This window comes from Penicillium concentricum (assembly GCF_028827145.1).
Source record: "Penicillium concentricum strain IBT 3081 chromosome Unknown utg000001l_segment0_segment0, whole genome shotgun sequence".
In the NCBI taxonomy this organism is placed as follows: Eukaryota; Fungi; Ascomycota; class Eurotiomycetes; order Eurotiales; family Aspergillaceae; genus Penicillium; species Penicillium concentricum.
Genome location: NW_026622754.1, coordinates 4524590 through 4551148, shown reverse-complemented (window position 1 = coordinate 4551148; position 26559 = coordinate 4524590). Strand labels below are relative to the sequence as shown.

General features: G+C 46.3%; 9 protein-coding genes across 9 annotated transcripts; 6 read left to right on the top strand and 3 right to left on the bottom strand.

Annotated features, from left to right (window-relative positions):
* Nucleotides 1-331: 331 nt before the first annotated feature.
* N7517_001740 (uncharacterized protein) lies at nt 332-2176 on the top strand (the record flags this gene model as incomplete). Its single annotated transcript, XM_056719470.1, has 1 exon — nt 332-2176. One exon carries the CDS (start codon nt 332-334, stop codon nt 2174-2176), a length of 1845 nt encoding a protein of 614 aa, XP_056583605.1.
* A 1362-nt stretch (nt 2177-3538) lies between these two features.
* Nucleotides 3539-3922, top strand: N7517_001739 (uncharacterized protein; the record flags this gene model as incomplete). The annotated part of the gene is made up of 2 exons (XM_056719469.1): nt 3539-3610; nt 3731-3922. The coding sequence occupies 2 exons, from the start codon at nt 3539-3541 to the stop codon at nt 3920-3922; spliced, it is 264 nt and encodes an 87-aa protein (XP_056583604.1).
* A 1942-nt stretch (nt 3923-5864) lies between these two features.
* Nucleotides 5865-7616, bottom strand: N7517_001738 (uncharacterized protein; the record flags this gene model as incomplete). The annotated part of the gene is made up of 8 exons (XM_056719468.1): nt 5865-6239; nt 6290-6346; nt 6416-6494; nt 6562-6797; nt 6857-6939; nt 6997-7173; nt 7244-7381; nt 7448-7616. 8 exons carry the CDS (start codon nt 7614-7616, stop codon nt 5865-5867), a joined length of 1314 nt encoding a protein of 437 aa, XP_056583603.1.
* Nucleotides 7617-8414: 798 nt separating this feature from the next.
* N7517_001737 (uncharacterized protein) lies at nt 8415-8944 on the top strand (the record flags this gene model as incomplete). The annotated part of the gene is made up of 2 exons (XM_056719467.1): nt 8415-8623; nt 8692-8944. 2 exons carry the CDS (start codon nt 8415-8417, stop codon nt 8942-8944), a joined length of 462 nt encoding a protein of 153 aa, XP_056583602.1.
* A 2274-nt stretch (nt 8945-11218) lies between these two features.
* N7517_001736 (nuclear transport factor 2 family protein) lies at nt 11219-11689 on the bottom strand (the record flags this gene model as incomplete). The annotated part of the gene is made up of 1 exon (XM_056719466.1): nt 11219-11689. One exon carries the CDS (start codon nt 11687-11689, stop codon nt 11219-11221), a length of 471 nt encoding a protein of 156 aa, XP_056583601.1.
* A 659-nt stretch (nt 11690-12348) lies between these two features.
* Nucleotides 12349-12861, top strand: N7517_001735 (DUF1993 domain-containing protein; the record flags this gene model as incomplete). The annotated part of the gene is made up of 1 exon (XM_056719465.1): nt 12349-12861. One exon carries the CDS (start codon nt 12349-12351, stop codon nt 12859-12861), a length of 513 nt encoding a protein of 170 aa, XP_056583600.1.
* Nucleotides 12862-14754: 1893 nt separating this feature from the next.
* Nucleotides 14755-19758, top strand: N7517_001734 (non-ribosomal peptide synthetase; the record flags this gene model as incomplete). Its single annotated transcript, XM_056719464.1, has 4 exons — nt 14755-14777; nt 14866-15678; nt 15727-16726; nt 16792-19758. 4 exons carry the CDS (start codon nt 14755-14757, stop codon nt 19756-19758), a joined length of 4803 nt encoding a protein of 1600 aa, XP_056583599.1.
* Nucleotides 19759-20027: 269 nt separating this feature from the next.
* Nucleotides 20028-20959, bottom strand: N7517_001733 (Chloroperoxidase; the record flags this gene model as incomplete). The annotated part of the gene is made up of 3 exons (XM_056719463.1): nt 20028-20140; nt 20208-20607; nt 20933-20959. The coding sequence occupies 3 exons, from the start codon at nt 20957-20959 to the stop codon at nt 20028-20030; spliced, it is 540 nt and encodes a 179-aa protein (XP_056583598.1).
* A 2840-nt stretch (nt 20960-23799) lies between these two features.
* On the top strand, nt 23800-24127 carry N7517_001732 (uncharacterized protein; the record flags this gene model as incomplete). The annotated part of the gene is made up of 2 exons (XM_056719462.1): nt 23800-23976; nt 24038-24127. The coding sequence occupies 2 exons, from the start codon at nt 23800-23802 to the stop codon at nt 24125-24127; spliced, it is 267 nt and encodes an 88-aa protein (XP_056583597.1).
* Between the last annotated feature and the right edge of the window lie 2432 nt (nt 24128-26559).

Here is a 26559-nt window from a genome sequence, read left to right as displayed (position 1 = left end):
GAGAAAGCCCCTTTACTTCAAATATTTGTGAAAAAAAGCGAATTGACGGCTAATTAGTCTTAAAGACTAAGTTATTGCAAAAAGTTAAGGGAATATATTACCCCTATATCTATTATAAAATTTAATAAATGCGAACTGTTGCGATTGGCATGGTGTAGTTAGTTCACATACCCCCAAGGTTGTTCCTGGACCCGCGAGACCTCGGGAGGATCCGAGGATGAGTCAGCACAATAAAATTGGAAAATTGGAAGCCCTAGAGAGCTCCATAATAACGATTTCCCGCGAAGAATCCTCATAGAGATTTTGGTGAGACAATTGATCACTAATTCGCATGACTTTTAATCGCCCCCTACCCATCTCCGGGGCGTGGGAGGACCCCGATGCGTACATTGAGGCCCTCCTCTCCTTCTCTACTACGTCGGTGCTCTTTATGAATTTGTGCGGTGGCGTGCATATGGTCGACTTTCTGACCCGGGAGCCCGACCTCTATACACAAATCCTGCCAAAAGATTGGATATATTTCTTCGAACAGCATGATACACAGGATATCATCCGGCTACTTCTACGAGAGGACATTGAGCACTTACGAGGCGCCGGCGAGCCTTCCGTAGATCAAAGCAGCCGTACTTGGAATGGAGGAGCATTCCCTCCCCAGAGCCTCTTAGACTATATTTTCAATATCCGTCTACTGACACTCCAACGAGAAATGCCCACCTCATCTCCGGAGAGGATCGAATTGCCAAAGCAAGTTGCTATGCATATGAACCGAAAAAAAGTACACGAGGTTCAGTGCCTTTCTCAACATGTCGCATCTCTATCAGAAACTGTCAATAAGCGCCGAGGTGAGCCAGTCACTCATATTGTTGATTTTGGGTCTGGACAGAACTATCTTGGACGGACATTGGCCAGTTCGCCTTACTACAAGCATATCATCGCAATTGAGCGCAAGCATCAATATATCAGCGGTGCGAAGAGTATGGATGTTCGAGCCAAGTTGGCAAAGAATCCAAAGGCTCAATATTTTCGCAAGGACAAAAGTCCATGCGATGGCTGCAACGATACCCCGGAAGTGACGGTTTCTGAAATGACGGATACCTCGCAACCAACGATAGAGGGCTCGCAGGTACCGGATGTCCCTGTGTTCGAAATAGCCGAGATTAGTCTTCAATCTGACGAGCTACTCGGATTCCCCATCAAAAGCCCATTACAAGAAAAACTGCCAGAGCCAGAGCCAGAAATACGCGGTACTCTCAGCTATATTGAGCATGAAATCCAAGATGGCCTCTTAGAGCCCATTATCGACCACATCATTCATCCATCCCCCGCTGAAGCCTCTGATGGAAAAGGAAAAGAAGAGAGCGATGCTAGATTGATGGTCGTTTCCCTTCACTCTTGTGGAAACCTTGTTCACCATGGTCTACGATCCCTGATTCTAAATCCTTCAATTGTGGCTGTCGCTATGATCGGTTGTTGCTACAATTTGTTGACGGAACGCCTCGGTCCAACCACACATAACCTCCCTATCCTTCAGTCCCTCCACCCTCGACTTAAAGAGACTGGAACATCCTACGATCCGCACGGGTTCCCTATGTCCAAATACTACGAGAATTACCGAAGTCCCGGAGCAACGACCGGTATGAAGCTTAACATCACAGCTCGTGCACTGGCCGTGCAGGCTCCATACAATTGGGGCTTGAATGACAGTGAAGTGTCCTTTACCCGTCATTTCTTCCGTGCTCTTCTCCAGCGTATTCTCGTTGATCGAAGCATTCTTCCTAAGCCCTCTGTGCCGGAAGACCCCTTCCCAGAAGCTAGATCTATTATCATCGGAGCAGTGCCTAAAGCTGCATTCAAGTCCTTTACTGCATATGTTCGTGCTGCGACGATCAAGATGAGTCGAGACCCGATATATGGTCCCCAGGTGCAGGAGCATATTGCTACCCTGACTGATGAGGAGATTCACTCCTACGAGACTCAGTACCTGCACACGAGAAAACATATGAGTGTTGTGTGGAGCTTAATGGCGTTCAGTGCTCAGCTCGTGGAGTCTATCATTGTTGTGGATCGGTGGCAATTCCTTCGTGAACAGGACTCGGTCAAAGACTGCTGGGTTGAGCCAGTGTTTGACTACAGTGAAAGTCCGCGTAATTTGGCGGTCATTGGACTCAAAAAGTGACGGGTGGGAACAAGAGTTGTTGATTGTACATACATAGGAAGTCACAGAAGAATCCCATTTAGCTTCGAGAAAACATCTTGAAAAAGACATAAACAGAATACTTGAAAAGACCACTGAAAAGATCACCGAAAAGATATCATAAGGCCGCATAAGCTATAAGAAATACGTAAATTCATTAGAGGAACCGGGAGTGGAAGGAACGTCCTAGGTTCTTGCCAAAATAATGCCTTTGCCCTTTCCCACAAAGTTGTGACTTCGGAGCAAAGTAACTTGCCTTTGTAAATCACTCAAGTCTGAACCCGAGTATTCTACTGTCCACGTCATTGTCTTCAAAATAATAACTGCTCCTCTCTGCCCGATAGGGCCGATTCAATTGACTGAGCCCCCAACGACACTTGGGCACGAAAGTATGAAACAAAGCCAACACGATACTCTGAGGGGACCGGGGTGAGCTGAGGGAAGAATAGTGATATGTGAAATAGTCCCCTTCCAAGGGGATAGAAAGACGGAAGCACCAGGCTATTCGGAGTCCTCTGAAAAGGTACAGATTACAAAGCCTGGGAAAGTTCTTGGGATCCAAAATTGGTATTAGATCCCACTGAACGTTAATTTCAACTCCGTCGCCTTTTCCTGTGTCGGCCACACTATTGATTTCCCCCTGCATATTATATTTCTTCATTTCTGCATATATCCCCTATCTCTGCTCCATTTCTCATCCCTCAAGCACATCAGTTGTTCTTTTCGAAATGGCCGGCAGACAAGCTCAACCTCACGCTTTTCTCGGATCACCCTTTCAATAAGTCAGAGTTCTTAAGCCTGACTTCCCTTCTTCTGATGAGATTTGGAGACTTGGAATTCAAACATCTGAAGTATCCCTGGCAGATACGAATGACGGAACTCTAGAGTTCGAACCATGCTACTTCAAACCGCACCCAGATAAATTGCTTGAAATTTATCCACTCCACCCCGAGCTTGGACCAAATGAATTACCGCGGACCATACTTCCCGTGCGCAGCGTACAGGATACTATGAACGAATGGCCAACTGAATATCCTCCTGGAGTCGCTCCAACATTTGAGAATCTCAGATGGACGGAGCTTAATAACTATGAATTGGACCACATTGCCTTTGACCAAGCTAATGACACAGAGAGTCGACTAGTTCAGTCTTGAGAAGCTCAGGGACCAAGGATGGCGGGAGCAAGCAGACAGCAAAGTGTGGTATGAACATAATACATGGAACTAACCTACTTATAGACCCGACCGGACGGAAGAAGACCCTGTTACCAGGGAAGACTTTCAAGACCCAAAAACGTGGCAAGTGGTTCATCATGATCGATACACGGGGCTCCCACATTCAGTTATGTCATGTCTTGGTCATGTCCATCCCACTGAGGCAAACCAGGGCCTCACAACACATGAGTTAAGAGCCATCGTAAACACAATGTTGCTTCGGATCAACCACACACCATTCCGCAGATGTCATATCCATCCAATAAGTGACTGAACATTACGTTGCACGGTTTAAGTGTGATGGTATCTAAATTTCATATAGCTTTTGGTTCTGTCTCTTATGGGCGATCAGAAAGGGAGAATATTTCAGGCTTCGTATGATGGAAAGGGACTAACCTTACAATACTCACGACTTTGGAGCCTTGCGAATCCGAGCACTGCACCGTTGGAATTGTTCGTTCGATATAGGTTGAGTGAGCCCATTGGCGGTATTCGCAACTTGTCTATCAGATAGCTTTCTTCTTCTCTTCTTCTGTTAGTCTAAATTAGCTAGTTTGTCAGACTCGAGAAACTAATAAAAGATATGTGCTGGAAAAACATATGCAAGGTCGCTTTTTATATCCGCCCCAAGTACCTTTCTGTCCGCCGTTCTGTCGGTAGACAAGTAATTTAGTTGATAGACATCAAAAATCACGCATATCGTCTTTGAAATTCAGGAACAGCTTATAAGTTTAACAGCATTAGAGCATAGTAAGCTATATATACACGATTGAACGGGGATTGGAGAGAAAACTCAAAAGTGTTAGAAGAAGTCTTCAAAAAAGACAGCAAGTCTGACTGAATATTGAAAGCGTAGAAAAACGACAACAGGGTGAGATTCTGGAGGGTAACTCCTATAGCCATACTGGCCAGCCCTCTTTCTGGCTCCACCCAATAGTGGACATCGCGGTGAATATTTCGGAAGTGTCTCATGGTGCAACTTCTAAAACCACTGAGGGTCTCTTAGAAGCTACACGGCTCTTTGTGGAGACAAAGCCTTGTCTGCATTCTTCCTTGTGCCATCTGTGGCAGTCAATGTTGCGGATCTCCATGCCTGAGTCGCTTTATGTAGGCCTACTGCCTCAAGGCCCATTCAAGCATACCGTCAAAAGCCGCTGCGGCTTGTTCGTGGGCTGGAATAGGCATCTTGATGAAAATGATGTATGCTTTCGGATTGAACGATACCTTGCCATGAAAAGGAATATCTCCTGAGTTAAGGAAATCGAGTGCGAATGTCAAAGGTTGAATTTCGAAGGTTGAATGTCGAAGAGGACGTAATCGCTCTGGGCGCCTTCTTCCCGGCCTGTCGCAGCATATTCAGATAGTCTTGCTGTCCTTCGCAGCTTCTACCAGTGGCCTGAGCTCTATTTCCGCGGAAAGAACTATAGAGATAATCACGTTCAAGTGAGACGACCCGGTAACTCAGTTTCGAGCGATGCGGATGGTTTGGATGGGCTCAACAGAAGTCCTGCGAGCTGTTTAGTCAAGTATCCATCGCTAGATACTGATGTTCTCCTTCTGAGTAATCTTAATTGTAAGAGCGACTTTGACCCCCTGCTCCGAGTTACGGAGCCAGAGCAGTACATCTTGCTGTAGTTTGGCCATTGATTTGGATCATTCTGCTTCAACGAGAATTGTTGGCCATTTCGCATCTCTTCCAGGTTCATGGAGAGGGGTCGTCCAGCAAAAGTCCGGGCATTTCGTTATATTAAAGCCCTCAAACGTTGCACTTTATCCGCTAGGGTCTTAATTATGCTGTTGGATGGGCAAAGGGCATCTTCGGATTTTGAAACCTCGCTGGTCTCGAGCTCGGTGAGATAGGTGCGATATTAGTCGATGACACTTGTGGACCCATATTGAGCTGAGCTGGCCGACCGGGGATGATTGTGGTGGTGGTGGTGGTGGTGGTGGATGGGATGGGGAAGTGCCAATCTGGCGTTCTGGGCTTATTGCATTCGATGTCGGCTTCAAGGATAATGCCTTGGGATGACGGCTTTTGGTAATGCCAGGATCGACCCTTGAAGGTTGGTTAGACATGATTTCATGAGCTTATTAGGGATGGAATGGAACCTTGATATTTTCCAGGCAGAGGATGAGATGAAAGTTCTCTCCAGAATCGTGGGGACCTGAAAAGTGTGCTCCTGTGATAACAGGAGCTATGAAGTAGGAATAGGGAGAGCCGTCATGGGCGAGAGAAGGGCGTGAAGAGGAAAATGGTGGAAAATTTGCAGGTCTTATAACGACTTCCATGATTATTGTTTTGTTAATCTTGCTGTATCATGGGTTCACTTCTCGATAGAAATTTAATCCACGCTGGCATTTCACTCCATATTCCTCTGTAATGACTGTAATAGCTTAGGGAGTAAGCTGGAATCCCCACCAGGGTAGTATATCTGCCTCTATATTTGTCGCCTAATTCACGACGTCCCCTTGGGACAAGGAAGATCACTCCGAATCTCTCGCCACCAGGAAGGAAACTTCCAGTTCCTCTTGGTACAATCCCCAGTCCACTCTCTCATGATGATCATATTGAAGAAACAAGGAGTGTATCCATTACCATCGGGTGACAGCTCCACCCCATTGCTCCAACCATCGTCAAAGGAGTTATCGCATGCGTCGACGTTCTGGTAAAGAGCCGCGGGGTCAATACCATATGTGAACTCCAGCTTGTTGAGTACGTCTGCATCAACCGGTTTCATGTGACCCCCATCCGGATAGTACAACATGAAGCAGTGACCATCAATATAGCGATTACCATATCCATTGCAATATCTATCGCCGTCATTCATTCTCTATATATGGCGGTTAGCAGAATGATGCTTTGGGGATAGAGAAGACGAACGGCTTTGTTGACAGCAACGTTCGATGTAGTAAAAAGTACACCAATGATTCGCTTTTTCTGTGTATCATTAGCTATGTCCAAGATGGTTGATTACATTTTGCAGGGTTGGAAGGAAGGGGGTGCTACCATCTGTTGGAAGCCGGCCTCGATGGCGTCTGTGATATCAGACTGTGTGACAGATTGCAAAAAGGCTCCACTTGAAAGACTACGTGTTTCACGTTCGTGTTAGCATAGGATCATATCATAATATGTCTAAATTCTCATTGACCTACACCTGTGAGATCTTCGATTGCTGCCCAGAGTTATCGAGCCCTAGGGCATGGAGTTGATCAAGGAAGCTGTCGAGAACATCGGTGTCGCTGTCGATCTCGTTGCCGCCAAACATTCGGTTTGTGATCTTAGTGAGATTGTCTCGCACTGCCCAGAAATACTTTTCTAACCATGCCTCCAACTTTTGTTTAATATCTGCCTGACTGGGCTGGTCTGGGGTGTTGTTTGCCGAGGTAAACTGGGATCAGATTAGTACGGCGATGAATGTCGGCGCAGATGTAATATCAAATTGCCTACCAAAAGGGCACCACCAAGTACCCCTAGTACGTCCGCAGTCCCAGCACTTGAATGCGCTGCCGCGACTCCTCCAATAGTAGTCACTGTTAAACTATCAGTCAGCCAAGTAATTTTCTTACCGGAGATGACATTTCACTCACAACTTATAAATGTTGACAAAAGGTTATCCATCCAGCCCTCGTTCCGGTTATAAACATCCAAGTCCGAGATCATTTGATCAAGCGAGAGGCTGTCACTGATTGTGTAATCTTGCAGCATCTCATGGGCCCAGGTCATGTACTGGTTAAACTGTGCGGCTATTTGACGGACGTAGAAGTCTAGAAAAAAACCATCATTCCATTAGTACCCATAATCTCTATCTTCAATTCAAAGGGGAAGAAATCTCACACTGCTCTGGGGTGAAATATTTGCATTGCACCTCTGGCCCCCCACAGGTACCTGAGGAATAGAGGCCTTTGCAGTCCAGGACGGAGTTTTGATCACCATCTCCTGTGGTTTCAGCATCCATCTTGTAAAGCCAATCATCTAAGCAGGAGATATTTTTGATCAGCCAGAATAAGCAATCATGTATTATAACCTAGGAATACAAACGTTCGTCATAGTCATGATCCTTGAACCAATTTTCTAACCAGTCGCTTGCTCCGCTGTTTGACCAAGTTGATGCCTCAAAAGGATTCAAAGAGCAGATATCATCATCCGCGACGGCAGGAGCAGGGGCAAAGAAGACCACCACAAGTAGGATCAATGACTGGGGCTGCATCTTGTATTTATGGGACCTCACTCGAGTGCCGACTTTTAATTGAATGAAGAATTTAGTGTAAAGGGTGACTTCTAACATTTTCATACTCGCATCCCGCTGAAAGTATTTATATGCCCAACATCCTACTGGCTACTCCACGACACGGAATTTTCAGTAGTCTATATCCGATATAGTATACTACTATCAGTCTAAAATACACAGAAAAATTCCATTTATAGAATGAGGCGTCCTATATTGGAGAGATTAGCGCGCCAAGTATTCTCTAAGCTCTAGGCACAAGCGGCTGATTGGATGCATTATAGGCTACTCCGGAATTCCGAGTAGTGTATTTCCCAGGAAGGCTGTAGGTTACCTAGATTCATGATTATCTAATATTATGCATATTCCAACCTTGGAGGGCCATGAGCTCGTATTGCGCGCTACTCCGGAATTCCGAGTTATGTTCATTTCAGCTATATTTAGTAGTAGACACTAAGACACTGGCAGTGAGAGCGGTGGGGAATGGTGCGCCACGTATCGAATAGAGGAAAATCTTAGGCCCTTCCTGGCCATCCAATGTACAATTCGTCAAGATCGACTGAGTGAGCTGGACAGACTGAGACATATTCTTCGTAAGGCGTACTCTTTGCAACAATATGAACCATTTTAAATATATATATAAAGCACTTGGGAACATTCTTCTATCTGTCCTTCATTACCACAATATCACGATTCACTTTCACGCAAGAATCACCGATTCCAAATACTTCAACCCAATTTCGTCTTCTTTGACCCAAAATCTCTTACCAAACCATCAAAATGAAGACTTCTTTCGTTACTATTGCAGTCTCTCTTGCTGGTGCCGCCTTCGCTGCTCCTGCCACCGAGTCCCGAGCCTACCCCTACAGCATTGGCGATATCTCCCTCAAGCACACTATTGAGGGCGACACCTGGGATTTGACATTCCACCTTACTTCGAGGAGCCCGACGGGAGCGGCCCTTGAGACCACTACCTGTCACACTGCTTGGTGGGTTATTACTATTCTGCACAAAGTTTAGAGGACTCCCATAGCAAGAGACTAATCGAAACAATTAGGACCAACGGCAAACTTCCTGTCGGTCCTAAGAGCCCTGAGCCATGCGCTGACCCTGCCTACTCCTTCTTTTTACCCACCGGTGCTTTCAATGTCGAGAAGTACGAAGTCGCCACCGAGGGCCCTGCTGGAGCAGCTGTGACCTTCATTGAGTCTGGTTACAAGTATCAGTGTAGCGCTTACACGGGGCCTGTTGGCAATGTTGATACCGAGTGCAAGACGATCAACGGCGGAGAATTCTACCTCAACCAGTAATTTAATTAGAGGTGCACCAGGGGACCGTAGTGTTGTTGCACATTGCGGGATATGGCCTTCGGGATTTCTCTTTGGGTATAGTCGCTAGTTATCATTGTATTTAGATCCCGCTCCTTAGCTCCCGCTCCTTTGATCTTTATAGAATACTTTTAGATTTGCACACCTCAAGTATATCATTTCTTCTGCCCCGACTCCGATGATGTAAACATATGCCCGTACGGAATATTCAGGTGGCCAGCCTGAGGCGGATAGGAAGTTTCCAAGGTTTGCACCTCACCTATATCTTTTGTTCCTCCCTTTCTCTCTCTCGGTCAGCAGCTAGATTCAATGCATCTTTTCTTTCTCATATTCCATTATCTACAGGCTGTGAGTCCTTGATCTAATCGGTTACTCAATGCGTATCGAAAAACAGAACTGGGGGAGTAAGATGCCGGGACTTACTACCTATGGAAGCGAAGAAACCTCGCTGTCGCACTTTTGACAAAAAAATCTTCTTTTCGCAAACCACCTACAATCTTCATCGATATAACGTGCCAGCGGTGTCCTTATCTTAGCGCGCATAATGGGCCATTCCAACATTTTTGACGTTACCACTCACCATGTCGCGCATTTTGCCGTCCTTCAACGTGACCACTTTCAACCCACTTTCGACGTCCTGATTCTCGACCAAATACCACTTTCAACAGAGCCGCACATTCAACTCCCCTTCGACCTCGAGCTAGAGGCAGATTTCTCGATAAGCTAAAGCGGGAGCCTAAGCGGGGCCCCGAGCGGGACCCAGAACGGGAGCTACGGGAGAACTAGAGTCGACCCTCTTTTAGGCCTCCGCAAAGCCCATAAGGCCCAAGGTCCAACCCATCCCAACCCACTAAACGGGTTGGGCTTTGGGCCTATCCTCGGGCCCACCGGTGGGCTATGGGCCCGGGGTGAAAGCCCACCGGGTCCACGATGGGGGCCCAAAGCCCATAATAAGCACCAAACAATACAAACATTCTAAGAAACGTGACTTTTTAATTACCTTATGTTTAGACCCCGTTTTTAGCCCTTAGATTAGGGTAATATTTTATTATTTTAATTAATACGTTATTAATAACTAGCTAAATTTATATATTACGTTTAAACACGCGAAAAAAACGCGTTCTTTAGATAAGTCTTAAATCATAGAAGTTCACGTAAAAAATGCTAGTACTCCCGCGCAAATCCTAAATATTAACCTTTTTTTTAACATCCACTAGTCGGATCTTGTTTAAAATTAGAGTATACACTTATACAGCTATTATAATTCCAAGTCTAAATTTAAACCCTATATAACTAGTAGAAAGGTCAGAATACAGCGATTACAAGATGCTATTTGAACCCCCTAAATGGGCTTTGCGGAGGTCTACCCTCTTTCAAACATTTTCATTACTGCAAACTTCATACTTTCGAAACCACAAGGTCTTTAAATCCGGATGTTTCAAATCATGCCAACATTTTGTCAATTGCAAACCACTAAAATTATACTGAATTATAGATCTCTCCGGGATAACTTTGCGAATACGAAGCGAGTACGAAGCGAGTACGAACCGCGGGATGGTGATGAAGCCGTTCTGCCTAAGGCGAATACGACGTTTTCTCCTCACCAGGATTGATTTCCCTTCTCCTGAGATCCCATTCTCTCTCTCAGTCAACAACTAAACACAATCCGTGATGTATTTCCCGTCTTGCCTTTTCTACAAATATCTTCGCAGTTCCGACGGTGCTGTTGGATCTTCAGGTCAAGCCCTGGCCTCGCCTGGAACCACAGATTAGTCTCACATTTTTCATTTCAGTATTCTCGCTGCTTACGAGCCAGAGCGATAAGACCCCGAGATCTTCCAGAAAGTCCAGCCGGGGTCCACCATAACATCCAATGTTCCATTTGATATCGTTCAAGATGTCTATCCAAAACACCCGTGAAAGGAGAAGTATATCAGTTACCGGAGAGCATGAATGTTTGCTGAAGCGAGGAAGAAGAACCAAAAGTATAATTTATTCTAATGATGGAAGGCACTATAACTGCATAGCTTCATGGGTAGAAAGAAACAAGAAAGACCACGATAGCTAAAAGAGAAACCTAACAAACTGGTCGAGCACGCAACAAGCCACCGAGCACAACCTCAACTCAATGGATAAGAGTTGAAATAGGTTTATATTCTCACCATCTAAGTGTGATATTAAGAAGGTCAGCCACTGGCTTCAAACAAAATCGCACTGAGACAGATACATGCCTCGATCATGAAATTCAGAATCCTCTCACGCCGTCAAGGTGTCAACCCATCCTTCCAAGTTCATGTTGAAAATGGAGACATCGCCCCTTGGAACGCCCATCATCGTAGTCAAGCGATGGTTGATCAACCATTTTGTAGTGTTTCCCTCAGTCACTTTGACGAGCTTATCGAAATACTTAGCTTCGGCGAAGAACGACTTGTCGCCAACGTAATGACTCGCGGAGCAATACGTCGTAGCCTCGGCTGTATCCTTGCCAGTGAGCCGTATAGCTTGCGTGCTCAATCCGTGAAAGGTAGTAACGTGCCCGATCGTATTCCGCAGTTGCTCAATAACAGTGTCGATGCCATTCATGAGACCAAGGGACCCCGTATAATCCGCCACACAATCTTCTGTGAAAGAACTTCGAAGCTCCGCGTAGGTGTTCGTGTCAAATGCAATTGCAATGTTTGCAATTGCATTTCTGATGAGCTCGTGATCGGATGTAGTTGGCTCCATTGTTTCGATGATTGCTCAAGTTCGGGCTTTTCATCCAGCGTGACTTGGTTGTTCTGGAATTGTCGTATGACTTGGAGCTTCGCAAATATAGGGGACGCAGTGAGAGATGGTATGGAATGTTAGAGGAAGTAAATTCTAATATAAGTTGACATGAGAAATCCATCCGCCTCTTATACTTCCAGCGTTCCGAATTGACAGTTCAATTTGCCCGACCTAGTATAGAGTCATTGCCTGTGACCAATTGATTATAAATGCGCGCAATAAGATCTCAAGCAATTTTCGCTTGACCACCGAATATCATGCTCACTTGTTGCAGCTAAGAACCTGAGTAGGTAGAATATACAAACTGAACCGGAACTCCGGGCTACGCCCTAGCTCCGGGGTGGGCTGCGTCCAGCATAGTAAAGATGCAGATCTTTACCAAATTCTTCCTTCGTTCCTCCAGCCTATGGCAGTTGGACCCTGGGGCTCCAGGGCTTGGCAAGTGAATTAGTAATCCGTGGATTTCAAATCGGGAGAACTCAGTGGTAAGCATGAGAATGTTCCTTTCCTAGGGGCATAGGATATCGTATTTAAAGCCTTGTATGATTCATTCTACGATTTATTATTAACTCACAATCCAAATAGCTCAAGTACAAAACTCGAAGCTCAAAATCGAAATGGCCTCCCCGTTCTACAATTACACTATCGCCACTTTCACCAGGGGTCTCAATACCCTCTCTACCCTCCTAAAAAAAGCCGAAGAGTACGCGAAAGAAAACAATATCCCGCTCGATGACCTCCTCAATGCCAGGCTTGTCGAGGATATGAAGCCTCTCTCCTTCCAAGTTGTGACCGCAACAAACACTGTCTTCAAGACCCTTTCCCGCGCAGCTTTCGTCGACCCTCCGCCGCAGCAAGAGCCCGATAAGACCTATGAAGATCTTTACAAGCGCCTTGATAGGACACTCGCGGAGCTCGAAAAGGTCGATCCGGCTCAGATCGCTGTGAAGGAAGGACAAACTTTCAAAGCTCCAATTGGGAAGAATGAGTTCGATTACACGATAGAGGATTATTCGGTGCGATTTGCGATCCCCAATTTTTACTTTCATGTTGTGACGGTGTATGAAATTTTGAGGGTGAAAGGTGTGCAGATAGGGAAGATGGATTATCTATCGGAATTTACGGCGTAGTTTTACCCCCGGGGCCGGTTTCAACCGATTTAGCCTCACTTGGCGATGTAAATTAGAGCACCCTAAGCACACTGGGCATTTGAGACCAATGTTACTTCCATCCAGGGGGAGGAAATATCCATTGGATCTGCTTTGAATTTGCTTTAGTACCTCGATCCTGTGGAACTCTAATTCTAGCCCTAAGAATAGAAGCTTACAACTATGGAATCCCTTATTACGTACAGTGGCGGCATCAGCGCGGTATTCATAGGTAATAAGGATAAACATAACTATTCTATTTGTTATATTTGTTATAGTAGGTTTGTCATTTCTCCTGATTCTGGGTGGTTGGAAGTACCTCCGTACGGAGTGCTCCGTAGTTAAGGCCAGTTTATCGTATTCGCCACGTTGGCCCCATTGAGATCAGCGGTCTCAATGTCGAGACCTCAATGCCAGCGATGAACTCAAACTTTTTAGCCTACTAGAGCCTGAGGAATATGCATCTTACAGTTCCTGAAACAGCCGTTAGGGGGAACAATGTCATTGATAAAATGGATGGAATATCAATTGGAAGAAATGGGGTTACATCGATGTGCACGGTCCCTGCCAAGCGGCTTGGCAAAAGGTAAGGTTACTTGGCAAGGAACGGATGATTTATAGGTTGTTTGCCCCCATTGTTTTCCCACAGGGGGATTTCCCCGAATGGGTATGACGGTTACATGTAAATTGCAAATCGCCTCATGACGCCATTATAAATAGATCATATTATGTAGTACCTCGACCAAATACGGTAAATTGACCAATTGTACTTCATTTGTATGGGACATTGTGGGGGTTCACTGCTGTCATAATGTGGCCCGTTGACCTAATATCCATATACCTAGCGCCTAAAATGACAGTTGATCGTCTCCAGTAGTTACTCAAAAACTATACACGGCCCGAAGCTCGTGGATGCGTACGGAGTCCGACAGGATTTTCCCGTGTTAGACCCATGTGATATGCGGTGTTGGCTTGGCCCTAAATGCCGATCAGAGATCCTGCGTAGATCCGTTTCGTATTTCGTATGGTTTGAAGTACATTATTATTGAAAAGTTGGTCATCTAGGGAGACTCGAAGATATTATGTGAAAGGTCCATATAGATATAGTATAGATGCGTATTTTAGAAAACGTAGAAAATCACGCGAGGTCGTTCGGAATGGCAATGTTAAGAGTAGCCCTGGAGCTGGGCTTATCTCTCCTCATAGCCATGCCGGTGATATTACTACATTCGTTTAAGGAAATTCCAACATATTAAACAAAAAGTTTAATAACCAAAACCTCTCTTGAAACAGGGGCCGGATTGTGATATTTGGCTCCGGGAAACTTCAATGTCTATCAAGTTCCTAGAGTTTTACCACCTCACGGCCCGTGTATGATGTACGCGATGATGGCTCTATCTCTGGCCAATACCATCCCATCTAGCTGCACGATGTTGCGCACTGAGGGTTGAGCTGATCTCTCCGATCATGAACGGAATTCCGTGGGACGAGCCGGCTCAGGGTTTGGAGATCTGGAAGCGGTGCGGATCTTTCTGCTTTAGACCCTGGCCCGGTCTGTCGCCGTGCTTTGTACGAAGAATTCACGATAACAATTGAGTGTATGTGATGTGATTTGCAAGCCGTTGGTGGATCGGGTGGATATTACTAGGGTATGAGTTGTGAAGGAGTTCTCCTTTTGGGTAGTACATCGATTTGGTATTGCTAGGATTTGGTGGCGGCATATGGCATGTGTTATGAAGCACTGCTCCTGATGGATGGTTCGCCAGATTGTTGTTAATAGCGTGTGGTGGTAGTATATAAGTTGTGAAGGACTTCCCCTTCTAGGTTGTATATCAGATCGAGTTGAAGAATTATTTGCACTGGACATACTACAGTATGGCGGAAATACTAGGATCTTCGTATGTTTTATCACATCTATCGTTTTCTTGTTCTTTGTTCTCTTTTGGTCGTTCAATTGAGTTTCGTCCAATTCTGACTGTCAGATAGACTTATAGATCAGCTTCTACATCTCCGCAGTGAGGCCTCTCACCCGGAATCTTCCCACCACCTCTCCGCTCTACTATCCTCGCACACCGGTTCTTGGCCCATTCGTCACCTGATTCCAACCTTTCAGGACATCTACAAGTCTGTCCCCGAATCTATCAAGGCCAATAATAATGAATCAATCACACGCCTCTGCGCACAAGTCAAAGCAGCCACACCAAACGTTGCAGAACTAATAGGGACAGACTTTCGCCCTGGTCTCATTGATGCTAATACCGGACGGCATCTGACACATAATGCTATCCGACAGTTCTTAGAGAGTTTCCAGATTCCTGTGGGACCTTCCCGTCATGGAAAGCCTCGCATCGCTGTCATCTTGCCTAACGGCCCTCTTATGGCAGTGGCTGTTCTTGCTTTCGTCAACAGGTATACCATTGTACCCATGACAACAAACACGGTGCCAGAGCAGCTGCAGGTGGATATAGAAAACGCACAGGCGGATGCTGTTGTCGCGCTGGACGCTGACATTGGCAAGTTGCAGCTGGATAATGGTAGTCGGCCAGTGTTTGGCATTGAGCAGCTTGAAAACATGACTTTCCGGGTGATCTCTGCACAAAATGCTTCTAGTGCATGTGACGTTCCCCCCAATTCTGGGGACGACATTGCCATTATCCTGTTCACCAGTGGTACCAGTGGTACCAAGAAGCTGGTTCCCATCACAACTTATAACCTCATCGCGGGTACTATGGCCACCATAGAGTCGGTGGAACTGTCCGAGACAGATACCTGTCTTAATATGATGCCGCTGAACCATGTGTACGTCCCCTGCCAAGTTATATGATAGGAAAGTACTAACATCATCAGTGGTGGCATCATGCGCAGTATATTCTCCCCAATCCTTGCCGGTGGTGCCACGATATGCTGCCCATCGTTTGACCCTAGCATGTTCTGGGATGCCGTGCAAAGCCCTCTTATGGCACCAACTTGGTATTATGCCACGCCCACGATGCACCAAATGATTCTTGCGGAAGCCGAGCACCGTCCCGATGCTGTGAAGCAAAGTGCCATCCAGTTTATCTGCAACGCTGGTGGTGGTCTTCCTCCAACGCTTGCTGTGCAGCTTCATGATACTTTCCACTGCTCTGTCCTCCCCAGTTACGGCATGACTGAATGTATGCCTATTGCTGCACCGCCGAGGAATTATAAGCTTGATCGCCACGGAACCTCTGGACGAATCGTTGGTCCTGAGGTTGCAATTCTGACCGAGAGTGGCAAGCCTGTCTCGCAATATGGGATGCTCGGACACATCTGCATTCGTGGATCGCCTGCTTTCGAGGGATATCTGACCCCCGAGGGCAATATTGATACCAGCGCGTTCAACGAATCAGGCTGGTTTGATACTGGCGATCTTGGACACCTCGATGCAGATAATTACCTATACATCACTGGCCGCAGCAAGGAGGTCATCAATCGTGGCGGCGAAATTATCTCTCCGGTCGAAGTGGAAAACGCTGTGCTGACCACGGCCAAGGATCCCGAATCCCCACTGTATGGGCGCGTCACTGAGACATTGGCCTTTTCCGTCCCAGACGATGTGCTACAGGAAGTCGTCGGTGTGGTTATCGTCACACCCCCGGGCCTCACTAGGCCAGATCTTCGCCAGATACACGAAGCGCTGCAGCCTATTATCCATCAGCCCAAGTGGCCCGCTCTGGTAGTATACATGAATGGTGTGCCGAAGGCAAACAACAAGATCCAACGCATCAAGCTCGCAGAGCGGTTGTCCTTGGAGACCTTAACCGCGGCCACGCCCCTGGCAAACCGGCACTACGAAGCTACCTGCCCCCCACTGGTGCTCCACTCAGTACATTGATCCCGAAAAAAGCGTGTGTGATTGATGATAAAATAATTCGCTCTGTTCTTACCAAGAAAACAAATGCCCCTGAGGTGCACGTGCAAATCAACCCGCGCGACGGGCTCGCACAGGTTGTTTTGTTTGTCCAGAACCCAGATGATGACCATGTGACACCTGGCGAGCTCCATAACCAGCTCGATGGCTACCTTATACCTAGTCGTATTATTCCCCTGAAGGGTCCCATGCCTGTTGATTTCTACGGAAACCCCGACCAGGCGGCTATCAGTGAGGCCATACACGCCCGCAACTCGGATGGTGATCTATCGTCCGTTCAGCGACGCGTGCGGGAGATCTTCGCTGCGGCTTTGTCTTGCGCACCAGATGAAGTCTCTGCACTTACCGACTTCTTTGCTGCCGGAGGTGATAGTCTTAGTGCTGGTCGTATGGTTTCGCAACTTCGTCGCGAATTCAATATTTTCCTTGCCGGTGACATTCTTTTCCACCACAGCACCATCGGAGCGATAGAGCACAAGATCACTGAAGCCGTTGAAGTCAAGGCAGCTAAGGGTGATGATGGGGAAGTTGATTTTCCCGGTTGCGAGAAGACATACAGCAGCACGAACCCAATCATATTAATCCTGCACCTGTTCCCGACTGTGCTCTTCTTCCCCATGAAGCGCGCCCTCCAGTGGATGATGTTCGCATATGTCGTCGCTGAGTGCTCAAATCGATTCCCCATTCGTGATAATCTCATCGGTCGCTTGATTCTGGTTGTTTTTGCCGTGATGTCTGCTCGTTTATGCTCACAAATTGTGTCTCCCATCTGTGCTATCGCCTTCAAGTGGCTCGTCATCGGTCGCTATAAGGAGGGCATGTCCCCTATGTGGGGCCCGTACCATACCCGCTGGTGGTTGACCCAGAAGGCATTACAGGTGTGCGGAAAGGGTCTCTTCAACAACTACAATTGGTCCCGTATCCTATTCTACCGCCTACTCGGCGCAAAGATTGGAAAGAATGTCACCATGTCCGCATCTGCTAAGCTTGGTGAATATGATCTGATTGAGATTGGTGACAATGTCATTTTGGATACCTGCCTTTGTCGCCCCTTCGGCGTTGAGCGCAATACCTCCATGCTTTTGAAGCGCATTCGCATTGGCAAGGACTCGTCTATCGGCATCAAGTCGATTGTAGCTCCTGGTGCCGATATCCCCGAGAGGACCTGTATTGGTCCCAACTCCTCGAGCTGGGAACTCCAGGACGCCGATGAGTCTAACCGCCAATTGCTCACCTCTCAGATCCCTCAGCCTCACTGGATTTGGATTCTCTTGATTGTTGAGCCAATCAAGCTGATTACTTGGATGGCTGCGCGTATTACCTGGATGGGTGGTCTTATCCCTATGGTTCTCGAGTTCCCTACCCCCGCGGCCGACATGTTCCGGTCTACCCTAGATTGGTACACCAGTGATCAACGGGTTGCATTCCATATCACTGCACGGATCTGTCGTGCTGTTGGTGGCCCAGTTGTGCTCTTTATTGCGGTCTTGATCATCAAGTCCCTGCTCGATCTCATCTGTGGAAAGCCCAAGCCTGGTCCTGCCTCAAGACAGACCACTCGCCAAAAGGTGCGGAGTGCTGTGCTTGCGCAGATTTTACCTGCAGGTGACATCCACGAGCTCACTCGCCTGACTGGTCGTCACTACGAATTTGTCTCGATGGCTGTCCGTGCCCTTGGTGGCAAGGTTGGCAAGCATGTCTACTGGCCCAGCGTTGGTCCCGTCACTGTCGACTTTGATCTCATTGAGGTTGGTAACGATGTTGTCTTTGGTTCTCGCTCAACCCTGGTCACATCTGATGGCTACGGTCGTGACCGCATCGTGATCGGTGATGGTACTATGGTCGGTGATCGTGTCGTCGCTTTACCCGGTGCTACCATCGGCCGTGAAGCCATGATCGGCTCTGGTGCTTTGCTCCGACGTAACGGTTACTACCCGGCAAACACTGTCTGGACTGGTAGCAAGGGTGGTGAAGCTATACAGTTCCCAAGTTCTACTTTCACCTCGACAACCAGTTCGACCGCTCCAACCATCATTGGAGACGGTAGTAGCAGTCCCAGCAGCGACAGCGAAGACGGGAACACGATTAGCGAGAAAACCATCAACGAGAAGGAGACCAATTTTGGTAGTAAGAATAAGACCGCCACTGTTACCGAGATTGTTGAGAAGGGTTCCGATACCTGCAAGCCTTTCGGTCGCGCCTTCTACCGTCGCGAGGCCAACTACTACGTCCTCCGCATGTGGCAAATTGTGATCTATTCTGTTTTTTCAGTTATTGTCACTACTGTATACTGGCTCCTTACTGTGCTGTTCTCCCTTTTCGCTCTCCGTGCTGTCCTAGACTACAGCGATGCCGCTGGTTTTAAGCAAGGTGCTTGGCGCCCATTCGCTCTTTACGGCCTTCTCGCCTCGATTCTATCTGTCATCACCGCCGCTCAAGTTTTCCTTGCCTTTGGCATTATTCTCTGCATTAAATGGACGGTCGTCGGCCGCCGCAAGGAAGGCGCCTATCACTGGGACAAGAGCAGCTACAACCAGCGCTGGCAATTCCTCCTTTCCTGCGAGACGCTGATTAAAGACTGCTATGATGGAGTGGGTCTCCAGCCAATGATATCTGGCTCTGCTTATATTTCCTGGTACTACCGCCTCTTGGGCGCGAACATTGGAAAGGACTGTGCTATCCACGCCAACGGTAGTCCCAGTATCTTCTTCACCGAGCCTGACCTCCTGACTCTTGGTGACCGCGTTGCTGTCGACGATGCCAGTTTGGTTTGTCACTTGAACTCGCGTGGTGGATTTGAGCTGCACACCTTAAACGTTGGAGACCGGAGTATCCTGCGGGCTGGATCGCGCTTGATGTCCGGTGCTTCGATGGGCCAGGATGCTTGTCTTTTGGAACATACTCTGGTTCTGTCGGGTGACCATGTTGAGAATGGGGACACGCTTCAGGGATGGCCCGCTGAGGGCTTTGAAGGGAAACGTGTTTAGAAGCTTCGTATTGCGTTTCTTTTTTTTGACCTTTTTCAGTGCTTTCTTGGTGCTTTTTCACGTTTGAAATTTGTTCTTGGAAAATATACATATTAGACTCTATCCTAGAATTGGTAGGCATGACTTGGGAAATTTTGATTACTGCTATATTGTTGAGAGAAGATCCTGGGTCGCTTGCACAACATTTATATGTAGGCTTTCTTCACACGTTATTGACGGCCAAACCCTCGACAACAATAATTTTCGTAACGAATTCAGCACCGAATCTGCTAGACCTTAACCTCAACTGCCGACACTCTGTTTGCCATTTTGTTAACATCATCCATCATCCCTGAGAATTTAGGCACTTTGTATCCCTCAAGATAAGGGATACGCTCCTCTTCTGTCAAAGAATAAGCATCGATGTCTTATAGTGTTGTGAATACCGAAGCAAAGTCTGGCAAATATACCAAACAAAGCCCGAACCCAAGATTTTGGAGCGGCACCTGCATTATCATCCCACAATGTTACCAAATAAAGAGCTGTGGTCCCAGGGTTGCCCATAACCTGTATGACTGAAGCATTAAAGCTGGGGTTGACTCTCTTGGCATCGGCCACGCGTGCTATGTAGGCTTGAAACGCGCTCTCGACAGTAATATATTGATTCATGGAAGAGCCTAGGGTGTCGTAAAGACCGAGGTTCTTAGCAACGGTTGCCCAGATGGCGTGGTCGAAGTGCACGTTGTCACTAAAGTAGATGTCATTCCGCGATAGTGAGCCGTCGAACTCGAACTCGTCGTGTCTTGCTAGATCGAAGAGTTTGATGGTCGATTGGTTCCCGGTGGTCAAGAGGTTGAAGTTCAATGCCAGCTAAAAAAAACTATAGTCGGACACTAGAAAATGAAACTCTGTCCTCCCCGCTATTTACTTGATCGCTGCAAGGGACCTTCTGAATCTTCACGGGTGTCTAACCTACCTCTTATTCATAGATGAAACTAGACATACCGCAGAAATAAATTCAGAATGCAAAAGCTGTCTATATATTTTTCGAGTTCCGTCAGTTAGCTGGTATTACTTTTTATTTACTCTCTTCGTTCTATCGATCTTATCAAACATGATAATATTTTCTATTGTTAATGCAGCCTTCAGCCTCATGCGCATTCTAGTATAGTTGATCAACCTCTCCATTGATTACCGGCGAATTATTATTACCAAAGAGCATTGTTATCTCCTCACTAAGGCGGAATCGCTGAGGCTAATACTTACCTGTGCTACAAGTGCATTTGAAAATATCTTGAGACACTCCCCCTCCTTTTCTGGGGGCAGCTGGCTATTTACCACTAGACCACAACAAAAACAAAGGTTCTTGTATCTTTAGCGTGACGAGCTCCACTAATTGAACAGTACACGTAATACGCAAGTTGAAATTATCTGTTCTCCAACGTAAGAAGAAAGTTGGTCCTATTTCGGCATAGCCCTGTGTACTCTGCTCTCTTACCAATTGCCATATTACTCTATAAACCTCTCATGCATTTAGTCTCATACATACGACCATAGGGTGTGGAAAACAGGGCTTCCCGTCCGCTCAGCCGTACTTAAGCCACACGCCGGTGAGTTAGTAGTTGGGTGGGTGACCACCAGCGAATCCTCACTGTTGTATGTTTTTATTCTTATTTTTTGTTTCGTTAGGAAATCCCCTCGTGCCGATGGCTGGGGACGTCGCTTAGGCATGGTGTTTAAATGCTGTAATTTTTTCTTAGATTCTAGTTCCCAGGAGCACGGCACCACATTTCTATTCACCATTTTTCGCACTGACCTCTCACAACATTTCTTCCACATAGTATGGACGCTTAATGCCGAGGCTACCCATCAGGAAGTTGGCAGCACTCGATAAAATTGACACCATAGGCCGTGAGACAAGGATGTAGTAGTGGCCCGTATCATTTTGGGTCTCGATGATCCATGATTATCAACAAATATACGAATGTCACTTTCGGGTTAATAACCGGTGTTATTGGCACTTCAATTCAATTATTCCCCACTTGCGTTCAGGCTTTCCACGAAAGCATTCGCCAGTCCGACAGGATGTATGCGATATGCGGGTCTACATTTGTTAAATGGGGAAAGGGGGCGGACTTTGCAAAGTGTAAGTGTCTGCAGCGACTGCAGCATGGAATAGCCAACCGAACTCAGCTCAACTGACTCGTGACGTGGCAGCCGCTAACGCATGGTACCTGCGGACAATGCAGTAACGTGGCGTCTAAGTGGGCGGAGCTCAGGCCCAGACATGTATGGGATATCCCAGATTATGCATACCTTGTTGGGAGAGTATTGGATTAAGTGTACTCTTACCCTTCGTAGTTACATTGTTAGGAGCGTATCTATCAACTATTCAGACCATCTTCCTTCCGATATGCAATTACGTTACACGTATGTACGGTATTGTACTGAGGGCAGATATCTGCAGAGTAGAAATTCCGAGGTCGCAGCTTCCCAGGGCGTTCGGGTAGAGAGTCCCACACGCCGCTCCATGTTTGCTAAATGATCGTATATTTCTCAACATCATGAGAATTAAATTCGAAATGCTAAACAATATATTACACTACATTAGTCATCATAATGGGAATGGTTCATCTATATCTGCAGGGTAGAACGAGAGAATTAGGTGGTCCGTGACCTTGGACCCTTCACCCGTTCCCCCGGCCCCCGCCCCCGCTAGCCAAGTCGCCAGCAGCAGGCAGGCGTCTAGCTAGTTATAGTTAGTTGACTAGTTATGGAGCCTCAATTATCTAATCAAAACAATGGACCTCGGGAGGATTCATAAATCCTCTGGTATGCCAATTGGTATGCTTGGCGTAGCCTATATTACCTGTGTATTGTACCTTGTATGCGGACTCGGTATTTGGCCTAATACATTATATTTTTCTTGCCATTCATTTTATCTTACCTAGTTAGTAGGCTTTAGGCTTTGTGGGCCGGTGCGGAGGTCTAAGCGTGCAGTTCTCCCGCCCCAATATAAAAGCTAAAAATGTCACTTCGGGGGTTTTATTACGTGGTCTAATGCCCGTTGCTTTTACCATGCGACCTCCTGATGAGCCACGGCTTAAATTCACGACACTAGAAAGGGTTAGGGAGAGGAATAATAAATATGCCCCGGACTATTTATAGTATGGGTGTGACACCCCTAGGGCTAGTACCTAGCTACTATCTACATGCATGAATACATAACATGAAGTTTATGTAGCCCCGGTGTATAACTAATAAATATGAATATCAATACCTGTCATATTCAGGACGACCTTGGAAAATTGGAAGCTGAGCAAACTGCCTCGATTGGTCAATATCAGACATGAGACCCATTTTGGCTGGCAATGTTGCAATTTCTTTTGTCCTTGGTAGGGTAAGCTCTAGTTCCTGGGCATTTTATTGGAGAAGTTCTTGGCACTGGTTTATCATCTCGATGGCAAAATCGATCTCGTATAGCGAAAGGTGATGAGCCGACTGACCAAGATCCAGATACTATAGTGAACAATTGAAGACATCCAAAATGTCGGTGTTTGATTTCTACAGTATTGAAAAACGGCCTTCAACCCTTTAATTCCTTCCATAAAACTTACCAAGCTATAATATTACCATTTCGGCCCCCATAACTCGTGTAGGATAATATGCATAGGTTCAAGGATATAGGGATAATCCCGGCGAATTCTCATCCGTATTCTAAACCGCCAAGATTGATCAACCTAGATAGTCTACTATTCGAGTGAAGGTATACAGTTCTATAAACCGTTTCCTTTTCAGCTTGGGGGCTGTGTTATATGGGCAGATTCCTACGATGTAACCTCTACCAAAGTACCAATGAATCCTAGCACCGCATAATGGTTCCCTAATGGGCATTCTCTTCTAAGGTTTTGCAATGTATCATAGCCAGGCAGCCTTGGCCTTTATTCCGAAGAAGTATAAGTACATCGAACTGTCCTCTAGAAACTCATCCTCCTAAATATCAAGCCTTCCTAAACAATCAACAACCTCAAATAAACCACAATATCCAACACCATCTTCACAATGAAGTTCACCGCTATGCTCTTCACCCTTATGGCTGCTACTGCCGTTAGTGCTTCGGTCTTGGAAACACGCGACGGCTGTGGAAGCACCTATGGTCCCGACCAACGACGCACAAACAGCCCATGCCAATCCTCTAACGGAAACAAACAATACTGCGGTTGCGATAGGAGCGGTATTGTAGGTTAACATATCCAATTTTCCTCAGATCATGTTTGCTAATGTTTCTTTCTATGAAAAGGTCCAGTGCAAAGGTGGAAAGTGGACAGAGGTTCGAGACTGTGGTAACAACCCGTGCCACGGCGGCACAGAGGGCGGAGCCTTGTGCTAGGTTGATACCAGCACCTGAGCTGACATCGGATTGGGGTGATATCTTGGCCCATCTTCCGCCGGACCTACTAGGCAACTTTGAAAGATTCAACATCAGACAATCTGCCAGATTCTAGAATTCAGTTTGAAAATATCAAATTTTGAACCAACATCTATCTTATCCACCGCTGATGCGTAGATTATTATGGTTACAGAATTTGGTCGAATGTTAACTTCATCCCTTATTAGGCCTATGATTGATAGGTAAACAAGTATCTTCTTTGATTCTTCCAAAATAAATGATCCTGGAAGAAAAATTGGGGTGAGTGCAGTTTCGTCCGAGACCAGTCTCTTCATTCCATTAGGCCTGGATAGAAGTACAACAAGGCGCCCCAGGTTATTATTGTGGGGTCTACGCTGTAGAGGCCCGAAAGTTATGAGGGAGAGAGTTGTATTGGAAAGGGAAGACGAAACTCCCAAACTATCTAGTTAGTTATCTATCCGAGGTTGATGCCTGAATCCTAAGGCACCAACCACAACAGTTATTAACTAGTTATCACTTAGTGCACGACACTCGGTGCTCTGGCATGTACATATTTTATGGTACTAGTAGGCTGAACGAGCAGGGCGGATTTCAGGATATGCACCGCTTGGCGTGTTGTTTTCTTTTGCTCGTCGGGGGTAGTTAAAGTGTTACCACCGTGATGTCACTAATTCGTATGCCAGCAATTCAGGCTGCGGAGAATTGGAGGCATCGATTTGAGATAATTGGAGTAGTTGACTCACGCGAGGTGTGATTGGATATGAACTGCTTGAGAATTTGTTGGTCTTCAGGCCCCATGGGGCCATGATCTACCAATTCGGATAGATTATTCTTCCCCTCTCTTTTTTCCTCTCAATATCCACTCAGTCTCATACTATATGCATACAGTTACTTCTTCATCAAGATGATCATTCGTCCAGTAGCATTCCCTAGAGAATTGCAGTTGATTATCATTAGCATAGGTTTGTTGTTTCAGCACTAACTCTAATCCGTGGTTCTGATAGCCCCAAAATCTTACACCCCCCGGGTGTCAAATTAGCCTGCCGATCAGTCTGATGGAGAGGATGGAGAGAGTTCTACTAGGAAAGTGGAGCGAGGCTCCGAACTAGCTAACTATCTAGCTACTGAGGGTTGATGCCCGAGGCACCCTACTGCCACAACACAGTCTGTTAGCGTTTATGCAGTCAGTTTCACATACAATAGATCGCGGTGCACCGTCAGAATAGAGGTTATTACTCTCCTGTCTCAGAATGATCAATAACATGAGAAATGCACACATTAGACGATAAGTCTAGACGGATAGAGCCTACCCGCCCTGGTCTTCCTATCTTCACACCCACTAACTTAAACTCGCTAAGGTTGTGCAACTACACCATCTCAGTCCACGTTTTGTTCACCTATCTCAAATGAATACTTCAATTCCGAGCGAATCTGGGAGTCAGTATGAGCTCGTGGAGTCATACTTTATATTCAGACGGCGAAGTGATCATAACATTGCGCAATGCGGAAAGTCCGTTTGCACAACTGGCTGAAACGCCATTTACTAGTAGGGAATCTGGCATCTTTCCATGAATTTTTTGGTAATACCAGAAGTTCTCGTGAGATAACCGAGGTTTCAAAATTTCGTTTCAAACTGCTAGAAATCTCAAGGAATAAAGCAGGAAAAAGAAGAAGAAGAAGGGAAGAAAAAAAGAGAGTCTGGCACAACTATAACTGCTCTTGAGTTCACTTAAATAAATGAAGAACCTGCTGCAGAAGAGGCTGCTGTCGAAGCAGGCTTCGCTGAGTTACCAGTTCACAATTGCTTACATATTCAAGTGCCTGCTAGTTAAGCATTTGACGTTTGTCTCTATTGACTGTAGGTTGGAAAGAAAGCATTACTTACTTTCAAAAAAGCTCAGTCGAGGTCACAGTCGAAAGCTGGGATACTGAAACGCCGATGATACTACTTCGGGCTATTCATGGGAAATATTGTCGTATACTTCGAAGGCTGGTCTGGAGATGCTCACCAATGTCATAGCGGACTACTATAAATGCAGGGAGGCTTTGTATCTTCTGACAGATATGTGGATCAAGGATGTAGTGGAAAAGGGTCCTACGGCAGTTCCTCAAACGAACTGTAAGAACACTGATGATTAAATCCTTCTGCGATCACCTGTCTGAAAAGCCCGGTTTATATGTACCATAGTACCTAGATAAGATAGCTGTTTTCCTCTAGGATGAATTCCGCACCTTAGTCACAACTTCTAGTATCAGACAAGTCCTTTCCTACCAGTTTCATATTATTGATTGAAGGGGGGCGGGCAAAGCATGGGGAGGCGAAGCCTTACACCTCGAAAGCGTTGCTCTACGCAAGGTAATGTTTTTTTTTACATAAAAAAGAGTTGATGGAAAACTGCAGTTTACCCAAG